An 18,601-nucleotide genomic window follows, 5' to 3' on the forward strand; every position below is an offset into this window, starting at 1 on the left:
ATCTGTATGAGTTTCTTTTTTTTCTTCTATTGAACACAAAAGAAGATATTTTAAAGAATGTGGGTAACCAGACAATTTATGGCACCCATTGACTTCTGTAATAGGAAAAAAAAAATTGAAGTCAGTGGGTGCCATCAACTGTCTGGTTACCCACATTCTTTAAAATATCTTCTTTTGTGTTCAACAGAAGAAATAAATACAAATTTGGAACCATTTGAGGGTGAGTAAAGACAAAATTTTCATTTTTGGGTGAACTATCCTTTTTAACTAAAAGCAGCTATTTCCATAGTGTTTATTATCTGTTTATGTTTATTTATTACGTTACTTTCTAGGGGGAATGGGGCTAGTTGTCACACAGGGAGTCTTATAAGCTATGGGACTGATTGTCACATTTGTTTGACACAATTTATTGTATAAATGTAGCAGAAAGTCGATTATAAGCTGTGTTGTGGCAGGTTCTCATTGGCCCAGTTTCCTGCATTTTCAGTGATTCAATCAGAAGTGGTCGCTTTTTTTACTGAATTGGGAAATGTTGTCACTAAAGTCTGAAACATTGTGTTCAATGAACTGTATCATTTTTTTCCTGGGCAATAATGGTGGAAATGAAAAGGGTTTTTCTTTGTAGTCAAGACTTTAAGACATGTGCCTATATAGATTTTCAAAACTGATTTTCAAAAATAAACTTTCCCTTGAGAAATATTCACTAGTTAGTAGTAACAATTGTAATGTAGAATTTAAAAGCAAATAATTGATAACTGAATTTGTTACCAACAACAGAATAGATATCCTACTAGTCAACTGCTGAAATAGTTACTAGCAAGTAGCAACTACAGGATCAGTATTAGTAAATTCTAAATAGTTACTGGCTACAATATAATTATTTTTAAGTTATACATGAATTAAAATGAGAAGTGAGAACACGCCCCTGCCTTATTGATGTTAGTTAAATTCAAAATTGTCACATGACTATTTAATTTACAATATGTTGAATAACTGAATGAGAATTACTCCATATATGAGGTTATAGATAAACATCAGATCTGCTTCTGCAAATGAATCCCAAAAATGTGAGCATGTAAATATTTTTATTTTTTAACAAGATAAGTGTAGTGAAAACCCTGTCACCAATAATGTTAAAACATGTTGATCCAGCAAAAGCTGCTTTATAAAATAGTAGTCTTTGAATGCAGATGGATTGACATTGAGAACAGTACAGTCTAATGCTGACTGAGTGCAACTGAAGGTGCATTTTTGGGCTCATTATAACATTTTACACTTCTCTAAAACTTGTGACAGAACAGTGTGTTCAACATCCAAGAAGAGTATCCGGGGGTTAATGAACTCCATGGCACAGATGAAGTGAGAGTAAATGTTTTTGGACTTCTCACTGCTACCTGCTTTCTGTTTATATAACTCTTCGATGAACTGCATGGCATCTTGAACATCCTGACGTTTGCCTGAAGGTGGCGCCAACCCACAAAGGAAGCAAAAGGAAGAATGAATCAGGTATGACAAAGAAAATAGATCACACAGAAAATGCTGCCTTTCACTTTAATTGAATGTGCACCAATCTACCTTTAAATCCAGGAAAGTATGTTTTTAAATCCGAGAACTGAATCTTCTCGGCCAAGATGTCCATTTTGTTCAGGAACAGGATGATGGAGGATTTAGCAAACAACGGTGAGTGTATGGTCGAGTAGAACAGTGACAAGCTCTCTTCCATACGATTCTGTAGCCAAAGAGAGGAAGAGTACAAAGATTAACAGATTTATTACATAGGAAGGACAGGAGACATATGAGAACAAACTGACATTAGGTAATACAGAGTGCCTGCCCCCCTTTTCAGCGGATTGTAAAATAGTCTGCAACTGAGGGCCCAATCTGCCCTATCTGCAATCAACTAAGCCAATCTGCAGCGAGGTGAATCACAACACAACAAACTTTGATTTGAAGCAAAAAAACAAAACAAACAAAAAATTGACAAAAAGACAAAGGTACAAGACTGTGTACTTAATGGTTTTAGTGAGGGAAAGAACTTTAATCCCATGAAGCATTGCAAACAACAATTGAAATAAAATGATGGAAAAATATAAAACTACTCATTTACAAATGTTGATTATACGTATAAAAACAATATATTTTAAGTTTATTACAAAATATGCATTTGCATATATAACATAAACATATATATGTATATGTATATATATATATACCTGTTTATGTCAGTGAGGAATATGTTTACATCCACTTCCCAATGAAATCACGTGAGGTGCTCTTCTGGGTATGATAATCTTAATAATATCCTGTAGTGTGTGCTGCGCTACAAATTTCAAATCTTGTAGTGTGTGCATGTTTGAGATTTGTGAGAATAAAATCTGTGAAGATTCTCCTTATGTGTGTACTGCAACCAGATTTCATATTCGGTTAGGATTTAAAAACTCCTCTAGTGTGAGCTCGGCTTAAGTGAACATGGTCCAGAAGTGCTGTCATGTCCTGTGGGCCAAGGCTCATTTAAAATGGACTGTTTGAAAGTGGAAAAGTGTTCTATGGTCAGACGAGTCCAAATTTGACATTCCTGTTGGAAATCACAGACGCCGTGTCCTCCAGGCTAAAGAGGAGGGAGACCTTCCAGCTTGTTATCAGTGTTCAGTTCAAAAGCCACCATCTCTGATGGTATGGGGGTGCATAAGTGCATACGTTATGGGCAGCTTACATGTTTTGGAAGGCACTATGAATGCTGAAAGGTATATAAAGGTTTTAGAGCAACATATGCTTCCCTCCAGACAACATCTATTTCAGGGAAGGCCTTGTGAATTTCAGCAGAACAATGCAAAACCGCATACTGCAGCTAATACAACAGCATGGCTTCGTCGTAGAAGAGTCGGGGTGCTGAATTGGCCTGCCTGCAGTCCAGATCTTTCACCTATAGAGAACATTTGGCGCATCATTAAACGAAAAATACGTCAAAGACGACCACAAACTCTTCAGCAGCTGGAAACCTATATCAGGCAAGAATGGGATCAAATTCCAACACCAAAACTCCAGAAACTCATAACCTCGATGCCCAGACGTCTTCAAACTGTTCTGAAAAGAAGAGGAGATGCTACACCATGGTAAACATGCCCCCATCCCAACTATTTTGAGACCTGTAGCAGAATTTGAAATGAGCTCATTTTGTGCATAAAATTGTAAAATTTCTCAGTTTAAACATTTGTTATGTTATCTGTGTTCTATTGTGAATAAAATATTGGCTCATGTGATTTGAAAGTCTTTTAGTTTTCATTTTATTCAAATTTAAAAAATGTCCCAACATTTCCGTTATTCGAGTTGTATATTATATATATATATATATATATATATATATGTGCCTTTAAATCAGAAGTGCCTTTATATATCCAGGAAAGTATATATATATATATATATATATATGTATATATGTATGTATATGTATACATGCACAAACATTTCAGTATTTTGAAAGCGTAGGGAGATTGACTCATCATTTGCCGTGCTTCATGGGAGTGGGCGGAGCTAAAGAGCTATTTTGGATCATGATGCTTTCTTCGGCTCTCTGATTGGTGTAATTTTCTGTACAGCATCATGGGTAATGTAGTTTTTCACCAGGAATTCCACTGTTTAAAATGATTTTAAAAATGAGCTGAAATAATGGAGCCTGACAGCTTCAGCAGAAGCAAATATCACGGATTAACAACCTCACAGTAGGTCTGTTTTTCAAGGTTTATAAGTTATCGTTTAAAATCAATTTCCTTGTGGAGAAAAAGAATAATGTAAATGAGTTTTTACTTGTGTTCTTTTACTATGTTATGTTTAGAATGAAAAGATGTTTAGGTGAAAAAAGATGCCAGCTGAGCACACAACATTGTGGGATATGTAGTTGGTCATCTGGGTATTTTATAGTTAAAAGTTTACCCCAATGGTCAAATTTACCAAAATGTGAAGTGTACAACTGATGCAAGTACAGTATTCCACAATGCAATACACTCAACTTTAAATTTGGCTAATAAAATTACCATTATTTGATCAGACTGCCAATAATTCTGTATCTGAATTTCGAAATGCCACTTAAAAAAAAAAAAAAAAAAAAAAAACCTGATTGGTTGCTTTTCAGTCTGGTGATCTTTCCTTTTGGCCATATAGAAGGCAAGGCTAAAACTTTAAACCAAGAATGTACGCTCATATTACTGTCAATGGGAGAAAGTGCAACTGATGTTAGAAGCTCCGGAGGCCACAGAAACAACCAGTGTCCTGAGATGCACACTTAGGACTGCACATGCACATTGGCTGGACCAACTTGAAATATATGCTTGTTTCTTGTCAGTCGGAAGGCTGTGTCTTAGTAAGGCTGAATATCTTGGCTGCCACAGCATCAAGCTCCGTCAAAGGTTGTTTCAATTTTAAAGGATCCTTTGAAGGCAGCCTTCGTTTTGCATCCTTAATTTGGCCTGTTTTGAAGGATGCATCAAGTGTATCCATCACATCCTCCAAACACCCACAATCCTTTGCAAACATTCCAATTCACAAAAAAGAATTAGCATAAAATGAATCAGCACTGAGCTTGTCCAATTTCACTACGTAATGCAAGAGAAAAATAAATTATTTTGGAGATAAATGCACTGTTTTGTTTAGTTGTAAATTAATCACATAATGCTAAACTGTGCATAATGTAAACTACTGGGAGACTGGCTTTCTTTGGGGAAGAAGAGAGGCAAAAACATACTTTCTTGTTATTCTCCTCCAGAAGTTGGTCGTACTCGCTGAGGGAAGCTACAAATATGAGTGACGTCACATTCTGAAAGCAATGGATCCACTTCCTTCTCTGTCCCCTCTGACCACCGATATTTACAATCCTGAAAATACAGACAGACCAGAAATCAAGTTTAGTAATCTCATCCATTTTTTCCTTCCTTTCTGTCACATTTCATAATGTCGTCCAGTAACGGCTCCTGGATATAAATTTAGGTGGGGCAGATTCTGGGTCTTAGCACTAGTTTATGAGAAACATTTTGTAAGCTTTATATTCTAATCGCTGAACATATGCAGACACACTTTTGGCAGTGGTCTAATGTCCTTGCGTTATTCAGCCTGAGGGTGGCGCTCTAATGTTGATTGACAGGCACACGTAAGCTGTGTCCCAATTCGGGGGCTGCGTCCTCCGGAGGTCATATTTGAAGGCTGCTTACGTCATTGAGTCGGTCTCATTTAAGAAAAGTAACCGTAATAAAAATGACTTATTCCTTGTGGGGTGTAAAATACTGTATTTCTTATATATATATATATACAGGTGCTGGTCATATAATTAGAATATCATCAAAAAGTTAATTTATTTCACCAATTCCATTCAAAAAGTGAAACTTGTATATTATATTCATTCATTACACACAGACTGATATATTTCAAATGTTTATTTCTTTTAATTTTGATGATTATAACTGACAACTAAGGAAAATCCCAAATTCAGTATCTCAGAAAATTAGAATATTGTGAAAAGGTTCAATATTGAAGACACCTGGTGCCACACTCTAATCAGCTAGTTAACTCAAAACACCTGCAAAGGCCTTTAAATGGTCTCTCAGTCTAGTTCTGTAGGCTACACAATCATGGGGAAGACTGCTGACTTGACAGTTGTCCAAAAGACGACCATTGACACCTTGCACAAGGAGGGCAAGACACAAAAGTTCATTGCAAAAGAGGCTGGCTGTTCACAGAGCTCTGTGTCCAAGCACATTAATAGAGAGGCAAAGGGAAGGAAAAGATGTGGTAGAAAAAAGTGTACAAGCAATAGGGATAACCGCACCCTGGAAAGGATTGTGAAACAAAACCCATTCAAAAATGTGGGGGAGATTCACAAAGAGTGGACTGCAGCTGGAGTCAGTGCTTCAAGAACCACTACGCACAGACGTATGCAAGACATGGGTTTCAGCTGTCGCATTCCTTGTGTCAAGCCACTCTTGAACAACAGACAAGCGTCTCGCCCGGGCTAAAGACAAAAAGGACTGGACTGCTGCTGAGTGGTCCAAAGTTATGTTCTCTGATGAAAGTAAATTTTGCATTTCCTTTGGAAATCAGGGTCCCAGAGTCTGGAGGAAGAGAGGAGAGGCACACAATCCACGTTGCTTGAGGTCCAGTGTAAAGTTTCCACAGTCAGTGATGGTTTGGGATGCCATGTCATCTGCTGGTGTTGGTCCACTGTGTTTTCTGAGGTCCAAGGTCAACGCAGTCGTATACCAGGAAGTTTTAGAGCACTTCATGCTTCCTGCTGCTGACCAACTTTATGGAGATGCAGATTTCATTTTCCAACAGGACTTGGCACCTGCACACAGTGCCAAAGCTACCAGTACCTGGTTTAAGGACCATGGTATCCCTGTTCTTAATTGGCCAGCAAACTTGCCTGACCTTAACCCCATAGAAAATCTATGGGGTATTGTGAAGAGGAAGATGCGATATGCCAGACCCAACAATGCAGAACAGCTGAAGGCCACTATCAGAGCAACCTGGGCTCTTATAACACCTGAGCAGTGCCACAGACTGATCGACTCCATGCCACGCAGCATTGCTGCAGTAATTCAGGCAAAAGGAGCCCCAACTAAGTATTGAGTGCTGTACATGCTCATACTTTTCATGTTCATACTTTTTAGTTGGCCAAGATTTCTAAAAATCCTTTCTTTGTATTGGTCTTAAGTAATATTCTAATTTTCTGAGATACTAAATTTGGGATTTTCCTAGTTGTCAGTTATAATCATCAAAATTAAAAGAAATAAACATTTGAAATATATCAGTCTGTGTGTAATGAATGAATATAATATACAAGTTTCACTTTTTGAATAGAATTAGTGAAATAAATCAACTTTTTGATGATATTCTAATTATATGACCAGCACCTGTATATATATATATATATTTCTTTCTTACTTTGCAATCTAACGGTTACTTTTCTGAAATGAGACCGACTCGATGACGTATGGAGCCTTCAAATGCGAAGCCCCTGAATTGGAACACAGATATAGAACAATATCTTAGTTCACCCAAAAATGAAAGATAGTTCACCCAAAAATGAAAATTATCCCATGATTTACTCACCCTCAAGCCATCCTAGGTGTATATGACTTTCTTCTTTCAAACGAATACAATCGGAGTTGTATTATAAAATATCCTGACTCTTCCAAGCTTTATAATAGTAGTGAATGGCGCTCACGATTTTGAAGCCCAAAAAAAGTGCATTTATCATAAGTGTAATCCATATGGCTCCAAGGGGCTAATAAAGGCCTTCTGAAGCAAAGCAATGTTTTTTTGTAAGAAAAATATCCATACTAAAAACTTTATAAACTATAATAATTAGCTTCTGGCAAACGGCCGTACGCATCAAATTACGGCGGAAGTGAAATGGTTCAAACAAACAGAGCTAGGCAACAAACTTAAGCTCCTCTTCTCTTATATAGAAACCCTCTGACATTTCTCTTTAAAAATTCTCATTTTAGACTTCTAATTCATGACCGGTGTTTTGTTTTGCTCTATCCTCTAAGCTTCTACATTCGTCAATACGTCATTCGTCGCGTCAGAGGTCACTTTTCCACTGTAACTCGATGCGTACGGCTGAAGTACGCATCGAAGTACGGTGCGTTTTGCCTGAAGCTAGTTATTATATTTTATAAAGTTTTAAATATTACAAAAAAGCATTGATTCGCTTCAGAAGGCCTTTATTAACCCCCTGGAGCCGTATGGATTACTTTTTTGATGGATGATACACTTTTTTTGGCTTCAAAATCGTGAGCGCCATTCACTACCATTATAAAGCTTGGAAGAAACTTTTTTAACATAATTCCGATTATGTTTGTCTGAAAGAAGACATTCATATACCCCTAGGATGGCTTGAGGGTTAGCAAATCATGAGATAATTTCATTTTTGGGTGAACTATCCCTTTAATGTGAAGTATTTATTGCCTCCTAACATTGTTTTAGAATGTTAGTTGTAGAGGAATTCCGGTAAGGAAAAGAAATTCAAGTCTATTCTCAGAACAAACATAAAATGAACACAACAGAACTATATTAAAGCACATTTAAACTAAAGGATTTATACTACTAATTACTGCAAAAAATAAATAAATGTGCATGTGCGACCTGCACAAAGTACGGCTACAAAAATCTGCTGGTTCACGTACAGTATGCACGTTCTCTTCTGATGACGAAATTTGCGTCATGCGCACTGTACGCTGATCCTCGCGTACACGTAAAAAGTGAAGTATACTTTGGACTTTAGTATCATAATACATGCTTGGCAAAGCCACGCACCAGATTTTAATATATCCTGCTCACTTTATGACTTAAAATAGTAAAGAATCTGAAAAATATTTGTTGCAGAATGCTGACATGTTTACAATTTATTATTTATTAAGTTTATGAAGTCTATCTATCTGTCCTTACAGACGAGCCGTGCCTGATGTCTTCTTCTGAATCAGATAGTGGCTCACTTTGTAAATGACAACAGAATAGTTACAGGGTGCATTGTCCTTTTAAATGCCAGCATAAACTTCCATTGCCGTACCTCATAGTTAACCTCTTCCTACTAATGCACTGCTCTGTAATGCCATTGGTGGGAGATCGAACACGTAGAATATCTTGAGTTGTAGGGATGTAGTCTTCGGCTGCGATGCGGTCCAAGTTATAAATAAAGCTTTGAAAACATATTTTGTTATTACTATTAATAAAAATAATGCAATAGCAAATATCACTTTGACTGAAAATCATAGAATGTGATTTTGAAATGGTTATGAAGGCCTTATTTGCATAACATTCATTTAGCAGCATCAGGAAAGGAGAAGATAAAGATGCAGGGAGTCAATAAAAGACAGGAATTGTCTTGAACACACTTACTACCCAGTGGAGTCCAGTAGCTGATACTCTCTGCGTCGTTTGTAGCAGATCTTAACGCCTTGATCTTCCCATAGGTGACGAATAGCCTCTACATAACTTCTCTGCAGCTGAGTTACCTGATGTATGTCCTGATCCTGGAACCACTGGGCATAAATCTACAGATATCACAGAACTAATGACTCAAGAGACTGCCAATAGGCTACATTACAGTACAGCATCCAATCTTTATTAAATTAGTGATAAGAAATATGATAGTCCTTACTATTTTAATATATTGTATATTTATTCATGATAAAAAGAATAATTATTTTTATTTATTTATTTTTTTGCCAATCCCACCACCCACAGGATTGGCCCTCATGAATCTCCAGGATCTACAGAAACACACTTTGTGTCTTGATCACCTCGTTCTGTGGGTTGGAGTAGGGAATCTTTAGCGTGCTCATGGCTTCTGTTATTGCACTTATTGCTTGGAAGATATTCTGGAAAACCAGTTTAGTGTAGCTGCGCCTCTCATCTTCTGAGAAGCCATTTCCATGAAAAATCCTCATCTGCTTCATAAACGTTGTCTTTCCGCTTTCTCTTGTGCCTGAATCAAAGCAAAAAAAATCATGTGCTTCAGCATTGAAAACCTGCGAACAGGAAAACTGATACTAATCAGGGCCTGAATTTCGACGTGGTATCCCAGCTAACAATTTTGTTATAAGAACGTTCTCTAAATATTCAGTGTTGGTTCTGGGAATGTAGAAAATGTCCAGGAATGTTTTTTAAAGGTATAATGTTCCTCAAACGTTCTTTCAACTTAATTTTGATTTAAAATTCAACATTCTAGGAACGTTGATTTGTAACATTCCAAATAACTGAAGATATTCAACTGAAGATAAATACATTAAATCTCTGAATTAAATCCAAAAACAGAGTCACCTAAGAGGGGAATTTCTCCTAGTTTCCTAAAGGAAATTCAATCCCCAATAGTGATTTACATAAATTTACACTGCTCTAAAAAAAAAGAAAGAAAAAAAAAGTAATTTGCCATTTGGCACAATGGAATGTGATCTGTCCTGTTTAAAGAATAATTGATGTCCTAATTGTGTATTTGTCTTTTCAGAAAACTCAGCACTGTGTCTGAATGTTCACTGAGCTGTATGAAACCAGAAAATGTCCTAATGGAGGTATTGTATTGTAGGCCTACTACAAAAATGTTGTTCCTGCTTTAGTCTTAGCAAAGATAAAAAGCAGAGTTGAAGATGACAGTTCTAAATTTGATCCCTGCTTTTTAAAAAGCAAAAACTACATATAAGTTTTCAGGGTAATAAGAAGGGCAATTTGAATTATGCAACAAAATGAATTTTCACTGTACTATCTAACCTATACTGAACATATCTCCACACCATTTTTAGAAGACATGTTAATGACTGCCAGCAATCCAATTTTTTGTATTTCCAGATTTTATCCAGATGGGTTTTTGAAAGTCTGGACAGCAAAAAAAAAAAACACATTAAATCGGAATTGTTTCAAATCTGATTCAAACCAAATATGTAGGTGATTTAAAATGTGATTCCAATCAGATTTTTACAGATGCGTCTGGCTGGTCAAATCGGATTTCAAACTGTCTTTTGCGTCACTCTTAATGCAACACATAATGATAACATCAAAATTGTGACAGAAATGCCGGTATTATATTATATTATATAAGTATCCATACGGTGTTCAAATAGTACGTCCAGAGATTTTGGCATTTTCCTGTGCGACAGAGGAGTTCTGCAACCGCAACTCACAGTGCACTTATGCACTTATTTGGTGCACCTCCATTTTTCTAGCATATGTTTTGAAAGTCTCGTCACATACGAGTACGTATACGTTATTACTAAAGCAACCCATGCAGTTAGGTTGGTCATGTCTGGACACACAAATCTTATTTGATTACTTGCAATTAATAGTGCGGACAGTCCGCCTGAAAAGAAAAATCTGATTTGAGGAAAAAAACTGATCTGCCTGCAGTCTGAACATAGTCTAAAACTACTTTGGGACGAGAAAAGCGAATTTAGTTTTTAGAGTCACAGGTCTAATCAGCTCTTAGATGATCACATGTCATAAATGTACCCCCAAAAGATGATGTAACAAACACAAAATGGCAATGATCTAAGGCCCTAAGTTTACCTTCACTTTTAAAGACGAGACCAGAAAAGACCAAATAATATTTCTCAATTTTCCTTAATGGGAGGAATCTATATTTTTGTGAAAAAGTAAAAATAAACACAACATGATGACTTAAAATGAATGAGATCGTGTGGAAGTTGATAAAGGACTGATAGAATCATCTCACCTAATAAAAGCAATAGAGGCTGTTTATTTTCTTTTTTCCTATGCTCAGCAAGGATGCGGTCGATTTCCTTATTTTTGGCGATGCCGTCCATTTTTTTTTGAGACAAGGAACAGTAGTAATAATCCCCCATTTCTCCTGCAGAAATACAATAACTACAAAAAACAATAATATTAAGCATTTTTTAAGCATTGTATTGTATTAAAGTCCCCCTGTAGTCAATAATTTTATCACTTAAAACTCATCTTTGATCACCAAAATGACATATTTAAACGTTTAAAAAAAAAAAAAAAAAGTCATGCCTTAAAGTGTTAGTTCACCCAAAAAAATTTTTTCTGTCATTAATTACTCATCATGTCATTCCAAACCTGTAAGACCTTCGTTCATCTTCAGAACACAAATTAAGATATTTTTGATGAAATCGGAGAGCTTTCTGACTCATCCATAGACAGCAATTTACTTACCACAGAATTACACAGAAGTGTAGAAAAGACATCGTTAAAATAGTTGACATGACTGCAGTGGTTTAACCTTACTTTTATAAAGCAACGAGAATACTTTTTGTGCACAAAAACAAAACAAAAATAACGACTTTATTCAACAAATTCATCTCTTCTGTGTCATTCTCCTACGCTGTTTACGTCCAGCGCTTCCAGGTTCTACGTCAGAACGCCGACTCCTGTGTCAGCATCATGCGCATGAGTCGTGCTGCTCACGTGAACCGCATCGGCCAATACTGAGCTGGCGTTCTGACGTAGAACCATGCAGAGAAGTTTGAGCCAAGTGATTACAAAACACTTTTAGCAGGAGTTAAAATGTAGACCCGCTCCACTCATAGGCTTATCCACACCAGCCTTTAGTCTAAGTGTTGCGAGGTGACATGCAAATCATTGACTTCATCGAAAACTTTTTCGTTGTTGAAAAGAAAATAATACTATCTGGAAATGAATCAGTGTTTCTCAACCACATTCCTGAAATTCCGAAATTAATCGCATTTTTGAGGTCCTAAACATGCTCGAAAACTCATGAAACTTTGCACACGCATCAGAAGTGGTGAAAATTTACATCTGATATTGGTTCCAGAATTAGGTGTGGCAAAATGGCTTGATAGCGCCACCTACAAAATTTCAATTAAGCACCATTCGCACTATGTTTCACGTACAGGTATGAAATTCAGTAGACAGATGTAACAGCCCAATACCTACAAAAACGTCCCTGGGTGCAAAATCTGAAAACCCAACAGGAAGTGAGATATTTTGAATTTTCACTCTAAAATTTTGCAGTTTTTGACATTTCCAGACGTTGTACTTTAACAAACTCCTCCTAGAGCTTTAATCAGATCAAGGTCATATTTGGTCAGTCTAATCTAAAGGCCTCAGTGTTTCTCAACCACATTCCTGGAGGCCCACCAACACTGCACATTTTGCATGTCTCCTTAATTAAACACACCTGATTAAGGTTATCAGCTCATTAGTAGTGACTCAAAGATCTAAAATGGGCGTGTCAGACAAAGGAGACATGCAAAATGTGCAGTGTTGGTGGGCCTCCAGGAATGTGGTTGAGAACCACTGGATTAAATGACTGATAATAAGACATTCTGTCTGCTAGAGCTGCACAATTATTCGTGTTTTAATTGTGATAGCGATTTTGGCTTCTATCGATTAATTTAAATAATCCTTGCAATATTTGCCACACTGATTATTTGTCCTGAAAAAAAAAAAAAAAAAATCTTTTTTTTTAATTTCCGTTATCTTGCATTGGTAACAAGCCTCCACTATCTTTCCTGGTTGCCAGATGTCACGAGGATAAATCCCCCAAACGGGGCTTTTCTCTTAAAGTCTCAATAAGATCAAAGTTTTTTGGCTTTTAGTATGAATATGTTAGTCTTACTGTTATCTATAAACTATGTACTCCAAAACAATGACAAAATTTGCATTTAGAAGATATAAGCATTCAAAACTTGCAGTCTCTCACTTCCGCCTAATATGCTGACATCACGCTGCACTTCAGCTTCTCATCAGATTTTCTGTCCAATCAAATGCTTTCTAGAATCTACATTGTGAATAGCACATAGTGCAGTATATAGGGGATAGGGAACGATTCAGACAGTGTAAATATGCTTTCCATTGGGGCAAATGAAGTTTGGTTTCACGTAGAGTTGTCAAAAGTACCGACTTCGGTACCTATCGGTACTGAAATTTTAAAAATGTTATGTTTTGAGCGCTGTTGAGCGTATTCGTAAACACCTCTGATTGGCTATCGTGTTGACGCGCTCATCGGATATGTCTGTGATTGGCTACAATGATCAACGCAATGATCAAATTGCGTAGATGAACAGACACGGTTACGGGGCCTTGTTGTGTAGTGTGGGCTGACCCATAAAAGTGCTTCATAAAACGTATGTCCTTAGAAAGCTTGGGCCCTGCCGTGTGCAACACAACCAGCCTTTGTGCCCAGACTCTCAGAGGAAAGACATCAATAAGATACACCTCGGTGGAGGAAGAGGGCCTTGCGTGACCAACGAACACTGTTAACCTTCCGCTTCTAGCTCGGTAGACTCTCCACTGCTCTGTCTGAAAGCTGACAGGAAGTTGTCATCTCTCAGGGTTTTGGGGGGTTTGAAAAACCATGTTCTCACAGATCAACACATTTTAGTTTCACTAATATACTCAGTGTTTATTCTAGTAAGTCAAGTCCTTTTTAAGGTTTCTAATTAGGGCCCGAGCACCGATGGTGTGTGGACCCTATTGGAATTGCTCAGTCAATTATTCTTCTTCTCCGAAATTAATCGCATTTTTGAGGTCCTAAACATGCTCGAAAACTCATGAAACTTTGCACACGCGTCAGAAGTGGTGAAAATTTACATCTGATATTGGTTCCAGAATTAGGTGTGGCAAAATGGCTTGATAGCGCCACCTACAAAATTTCAATTAAGCACCATTCGCACTATGTTTCACGTACAGGTATGAAATTCGGTAGACAGATGTAACAGCCCAATACTTACAAAAAAGTCCCTGGGTGCAAAATCTGAAAACCCAACAGGAAGTGAGATATTTTGAATTTTCTCTCCAAAATTTTGCAGTTTTTGACATTTCCAGACGTTGTACTTTAACAAACTCCTCCTAGAGCTTTAATCAGATCAAGGTCATATTTGGTCAGTCTAATCTAAAGGCCTTTGTGACGTTAAATTGCGAAGGTCTTGACTTTTCACTGAAGGGCGTGTCCGTGGCGGCCTGACAAAGTTCTATGTTTTGCCATGAAACAGGAAGTTGTTGTTACTTGGGCATACAATGTCCGATCTGCCCCAAACTTCACATGATTCATTAGAGTCCTGACCTGAAGACATCTACAATGCAATATTCAGTTACAGTCCTAGTGCCACCTGCGGACAACAGGAAATTACATGTTTTACACTGCGATTAACTCCTCATAGAGATTTAATCAGATCAACATAATATTTGGTCAGTCTAATCTTAAGGCCTTAGTGATTTTACATTGCAAAGATCTTGAGTTTTCATTGAAGGGTGTGTTTGTTTTCTTTGTGGTGTTCCACAGAAGTTCACAAACACTTTGATTTCCTCCCCCCAGGTCTTTCCAAGAAAAACGTCAGTATTGGATGTCTGGTTAAACCAGATTCTTAAAGTGTGGTTAAAAAGACCTGATATGACTTATTTTAAGCCTTTGCTGTCGTTCGGAATATCTGATTAACTTGTTAGTGTGACAATCTTTCCTATCATGATGTTGTTTCCTTCCAAAGTAATGTGTCAGAAGAGTTTGCTGCATGTGATACTCAATGTTCATGTGAGATCTGATGTTTGTTCAAACACTAGTTGGAATACAAAAGATAAACGCCCTCTATTTGAACCAGTTTTTTTCTGATCGTACTAGCAACCAATTCGTAAGATTACTTTTGTAATTTGTTTTGGTAAAATGTCCCCTTAAAGTTGTCTCATTTCCTGGTAAAATATTTAATTTACTTTGATGATTAGTTTGTTTCGTTTAGCAGCTTTGAAAATTGTTTGACATTTAAAGCAGTCAGGAAATGAAAATTCACCCAAACTGTTTTGTAAATGCTTGGTATTGATCTAATTGCGACCGATTTATCCAACCATTGTTTTTATCAAAATGTCATAACTCAAACTTCTGGTGAAACAGACTTCTCTCTGGTGATGTATGCAGGGCTTCTCCAATCATTTTGTCTGCTCAAACTCCTCCCCCTTTTTACAGTTGACTGCAAGCTGTGATTGGCTACAATAATCAACGCACGGCAGCGTTTGAAAGCACACTAAAGTGTTTGAATTTGAAAGCGTTTTGAAAGCGGGAGCGTTTGAAAGCAGGCGTCTATCAGCAGACTCATCCACGATAGATGCCTGCTTTCAAACGCTCCCGTATGTATCTGTGTAAGCGCTTGGTGAAGAGCGTCATCAATGACTATTTACAGCGTTGATCATTGAAGCCAATCACAGACATATCCGTTGAGCCGTGAACACAATGGCCAATCAGAGGTGTTTATGAATCCGCGCAACAGTGCTCAAAGCGTCACATTTTTAAAATTTCAGTACCTTCTAGGTAGCGAAGTCGGTACTTTTGACAACTCTAGTTTCACGTTAATGTCACGTGAACTGCCGCAGCGTGCACACAGTCTGTTCCGGTCCAGAGACATGATAGCACAGAGTGGATTATATGAGCGAGTCGCATACCAGAAAGCGTATCGGACCCATTTGAATTCTGCACAGAATGCTATATTTTAAAGCGATATGGAGGAAATTAGGAGAAGCAATGGTTAGAGATTAGGAAGAAACTGCGGCTTTACCGAGCTCAACGGCTCTGGCCGAGCTGTCTTATAAACTAAACGCTATTGGGCGATTTTTAAAAAGGAGAGGAGCTGTTTGATATGTCCTGCCCTGTCTTCCTGTTTCAGTAGAAATTACGTCAACACATTGGCTGCATCCGAAAACCTAGGTAGCTGACTTGCTGCCTCGCTGCCTGATGGGCAATGACTTGTAAGGCAGCGTTTGTGCATGAAGGCACCTCACGAAACTGATTTCGGACAGACTTCTGAGACAGTGTAACAGTTTAATGATCTACAGCAAAATAGCATGAGCTTTGGTGAAAACTAAACAAATATTTAATTACTACAGTAGTAATTTCTCGCTAGAAATGACATCAAAAGTGGAAAATGTTGGTCAATAATATACATTTACACACAAACCGACCAGCAAACGCAATGTTCGGACGCCATCTTTATTTTTCTAGCTCAACTGTCACAGAATGGAAAGCACAGGATTGTGGGATATCAAAGGCAGCGAAGGATACGTCTATGCTGACTTCAAAAATCGATCAGATGTAGGTATCTCAGGAAACAGTAAGTGAAGCTAACATTGAATTTGGACGTGCCTTGATGCCTTCCTACCTTCAAATGTGTCCTCCAAAGGCAGCATTTTCCAGTTTTCGGACGCAGCCTTTGAATAATGCTGCGCGTTTCAAGGCACTTCAGTGGGCCTTTAAAAGGATACATTTTCTGCCCAGTGTTTTACTTAATCTTCTCAATCTGAAAAAAAGCGCTGATGATTTGTGTTCCTTGAGGCCGTGTCTGCAGTTTTCTGCTACTAAATCTGCGAGCGAACCTTCTGACGAACTGTAATAAATCCAAACATATAATGCTTGACCATATTGTTTACGATCATGGTTTGTGAATAAATGAAACCTCTACAATACAAAGTAAAAAGGTAACATAATTTGTTGGTATTAATATGAGGAATTTCACTTTTTCACGTTTTAGATTTTGAGAAGCTTCTTAAGGTTTTACCAGGTTTTATAATATAGAGCAGTTGAAAACTACATTTGCAATGTTTAGCCATTTCAAAGATGAACATGGCTAAAAGAAAAAAAGACGAGTATCGTTCTTTGAGGTCTGTCTGGAGGAATTTGCATTTGTAGAGCGATCTGGATCATTTTGTATTAATTCCCCGTGGGATAAAGCTATCATAGAAAAGTCAGACATACATCACCGTATTAAACAACAATTTAAACGGAGAAAATAAAGATAATCACTCACCTTCATTCATAAAACCGAATGCGTAAATGGGAAACAAAATCCATCTTCTTTGAAACAAACAGTTGTTGTAGCACCTTGAATGAATTTGCGTCACGTTCGTTCACTACAGATGACAGTTGCAGTTCCGGAAAGTCTACCTTTAATACATATGCCAGGTATGTTGCAGAGCAGAAGAGAACCAATGGCGAGTCAGTGGACATTATTCCTCCCAGTTTAGTAACTGTTTAAAGTGACTTACACGTCTTTTTAACTAAAAGTAGCTATTTCCACTGTGTTTATTTTATGTTTACTTGCTAGGGGAGAACGGAGCTAGTTGTCACACAGGGAACTGGTTGTCACATTTGTTTTTTCACAGTCTATTAATTACGTTTTGTGTTGACCAAACAATGGTTTACTGTGTTAAATATTTATGTTTGTTTTATTGTACTGCATAAATGTAGCAGAAAGTCGATTATAAGTTGTGTTGTGGCAGGTTCTCATTGGCCCTGTTTCCTGCGTTTTCGGTGATCCGATCACAAGTGGTCGCTATTTCACAGCTATTGGGGCATGTTGTCACAAAAGGTCAAAATTGTGTTTACTTTCCCTATTCACTGGAGTAGAATATGTGACAACTAGTCTATTTAATTTTACTAGTAACAATTAAATTAAAAGCAAATATTTGATAAATACATTCGTTACCAACAACAGAATAGATGCTAGTCAAGTACTGATATAGTAGGCTACATGCAGCTGGATCAGCAGCAGCTTTTTCTAACTATAATAAATATAATTTTAATAGTTATATACATATAGCCTATTAAAATTGGAAGTGAGAACAAACTGTCTGGACCTTGTTCATTAAAGTGATAGGCATACATTTCTTAAGTGTTTAATTAAAAATGCCACATAATGGGCAATTGTAACAATATGCCCCTATTATATAATTTCTGACTCTTTTTCTTCATGCACTTTCCACATGGTGTCGATAAAGAGCTTGGAATCGACTGCAAATCTGCACGTTAAGTCTCTCATAGTTTGACGATAACAACATATCTCAAAATCACGGAAGCACCACGTGTAGTCTGTGAGTGGTTTGAGTAATACGCATTTGTATATATGTTTTCATATATTATATTAAACTATTAGAGGTGTTTTATTAAAATATACAGAGGATAGGACTTCACCAGATATGTTTGACTAGGAATGGGCGTTGTCCATTCAGTCGAATAGCAGGGTTTGTGGCGAGACACGCCCCGCGAGCTCCACAGTCGTTCCTCCACCAACCTTGCCTCATTCCAGGCCCCGCCCCCTCGCGCGTTTCTACCTCTGATTGGCTCCGCGCCCTGTCACTC

The 18,601-nt window shown here is 37.5% G+C and overlaps 1 protein-coding gene across 3 annotated transcripts; it reads right to left on the minus strand.

Moving 5' to 3' along the window:
- Nucleotides 1-1,068: 1,068 nt before the first annotated feature.
- Nucleotides 1,069-18,478, minus strand: LOC127520231 (guanine nucleotide-binding protein subunit alpha-11-like). 3 transcript variants are annotated; one of them, XM_051908174.1, is made up of 8 exons: nucleotides 17,271-18,478; nucleotides 11,216-11,367; nucleotides 9,294-9,478; nucleotides 8,890-9,044; nucleotides 8,561-8,689; nucleotides 4,739-4,868; nucleotides 1,576-1,729; nucleotides 1,069-1,457 (listed from the first exon to the last, which is right to left on the minus strand). In XM_051908174.1, exons 2-8 carry the CDS (start codon nucleotides 11,343-11,345, stop codon nucleotides 1,261-1,263), a joined length of 1,080 nt encoding a protein of 359 aa, XP_051764134.1. In that variant the 5' UTR covers nucleotides 11,346-11,367; nucleotides 17,271-18,478; the 3' UTR covers nucleotides 1,069-1,260. The 3 variants fall into 3 exon arrangements, with proteins under 3 accessions (XP_051764134.1, XP_051764135.1, XP_051764136.1); XM_051908175.1 differs by lacking the exon at nucleotides 11,216-11,367; XM_051908176.1 differs by lacking the exons at nucleotides 1,069-1,457; nucleotides 1,576-1,729 and adding an exon at nucleotides 3,442-4,518.
- Between the last annotated feature and the right edge of the window lie 123 nt (nucleotides 18,479-18,601).

This window comes from Ctenopharyngodon idella, chromosome 10 (assembly GCF_019924925.1).
Source record: "Ctenopharyngodon idella isolate HZGC_01 chromosome 10, HZGC01, whole genome shotgun sequence".
Taxonomy (NCBI): Eukaryota; Metazoa; Chordata; class Actinopteri; order Cypriniformes; family Xenocyprididae; genus Ctenopharyngodon; species Ctenopharyngodon idella.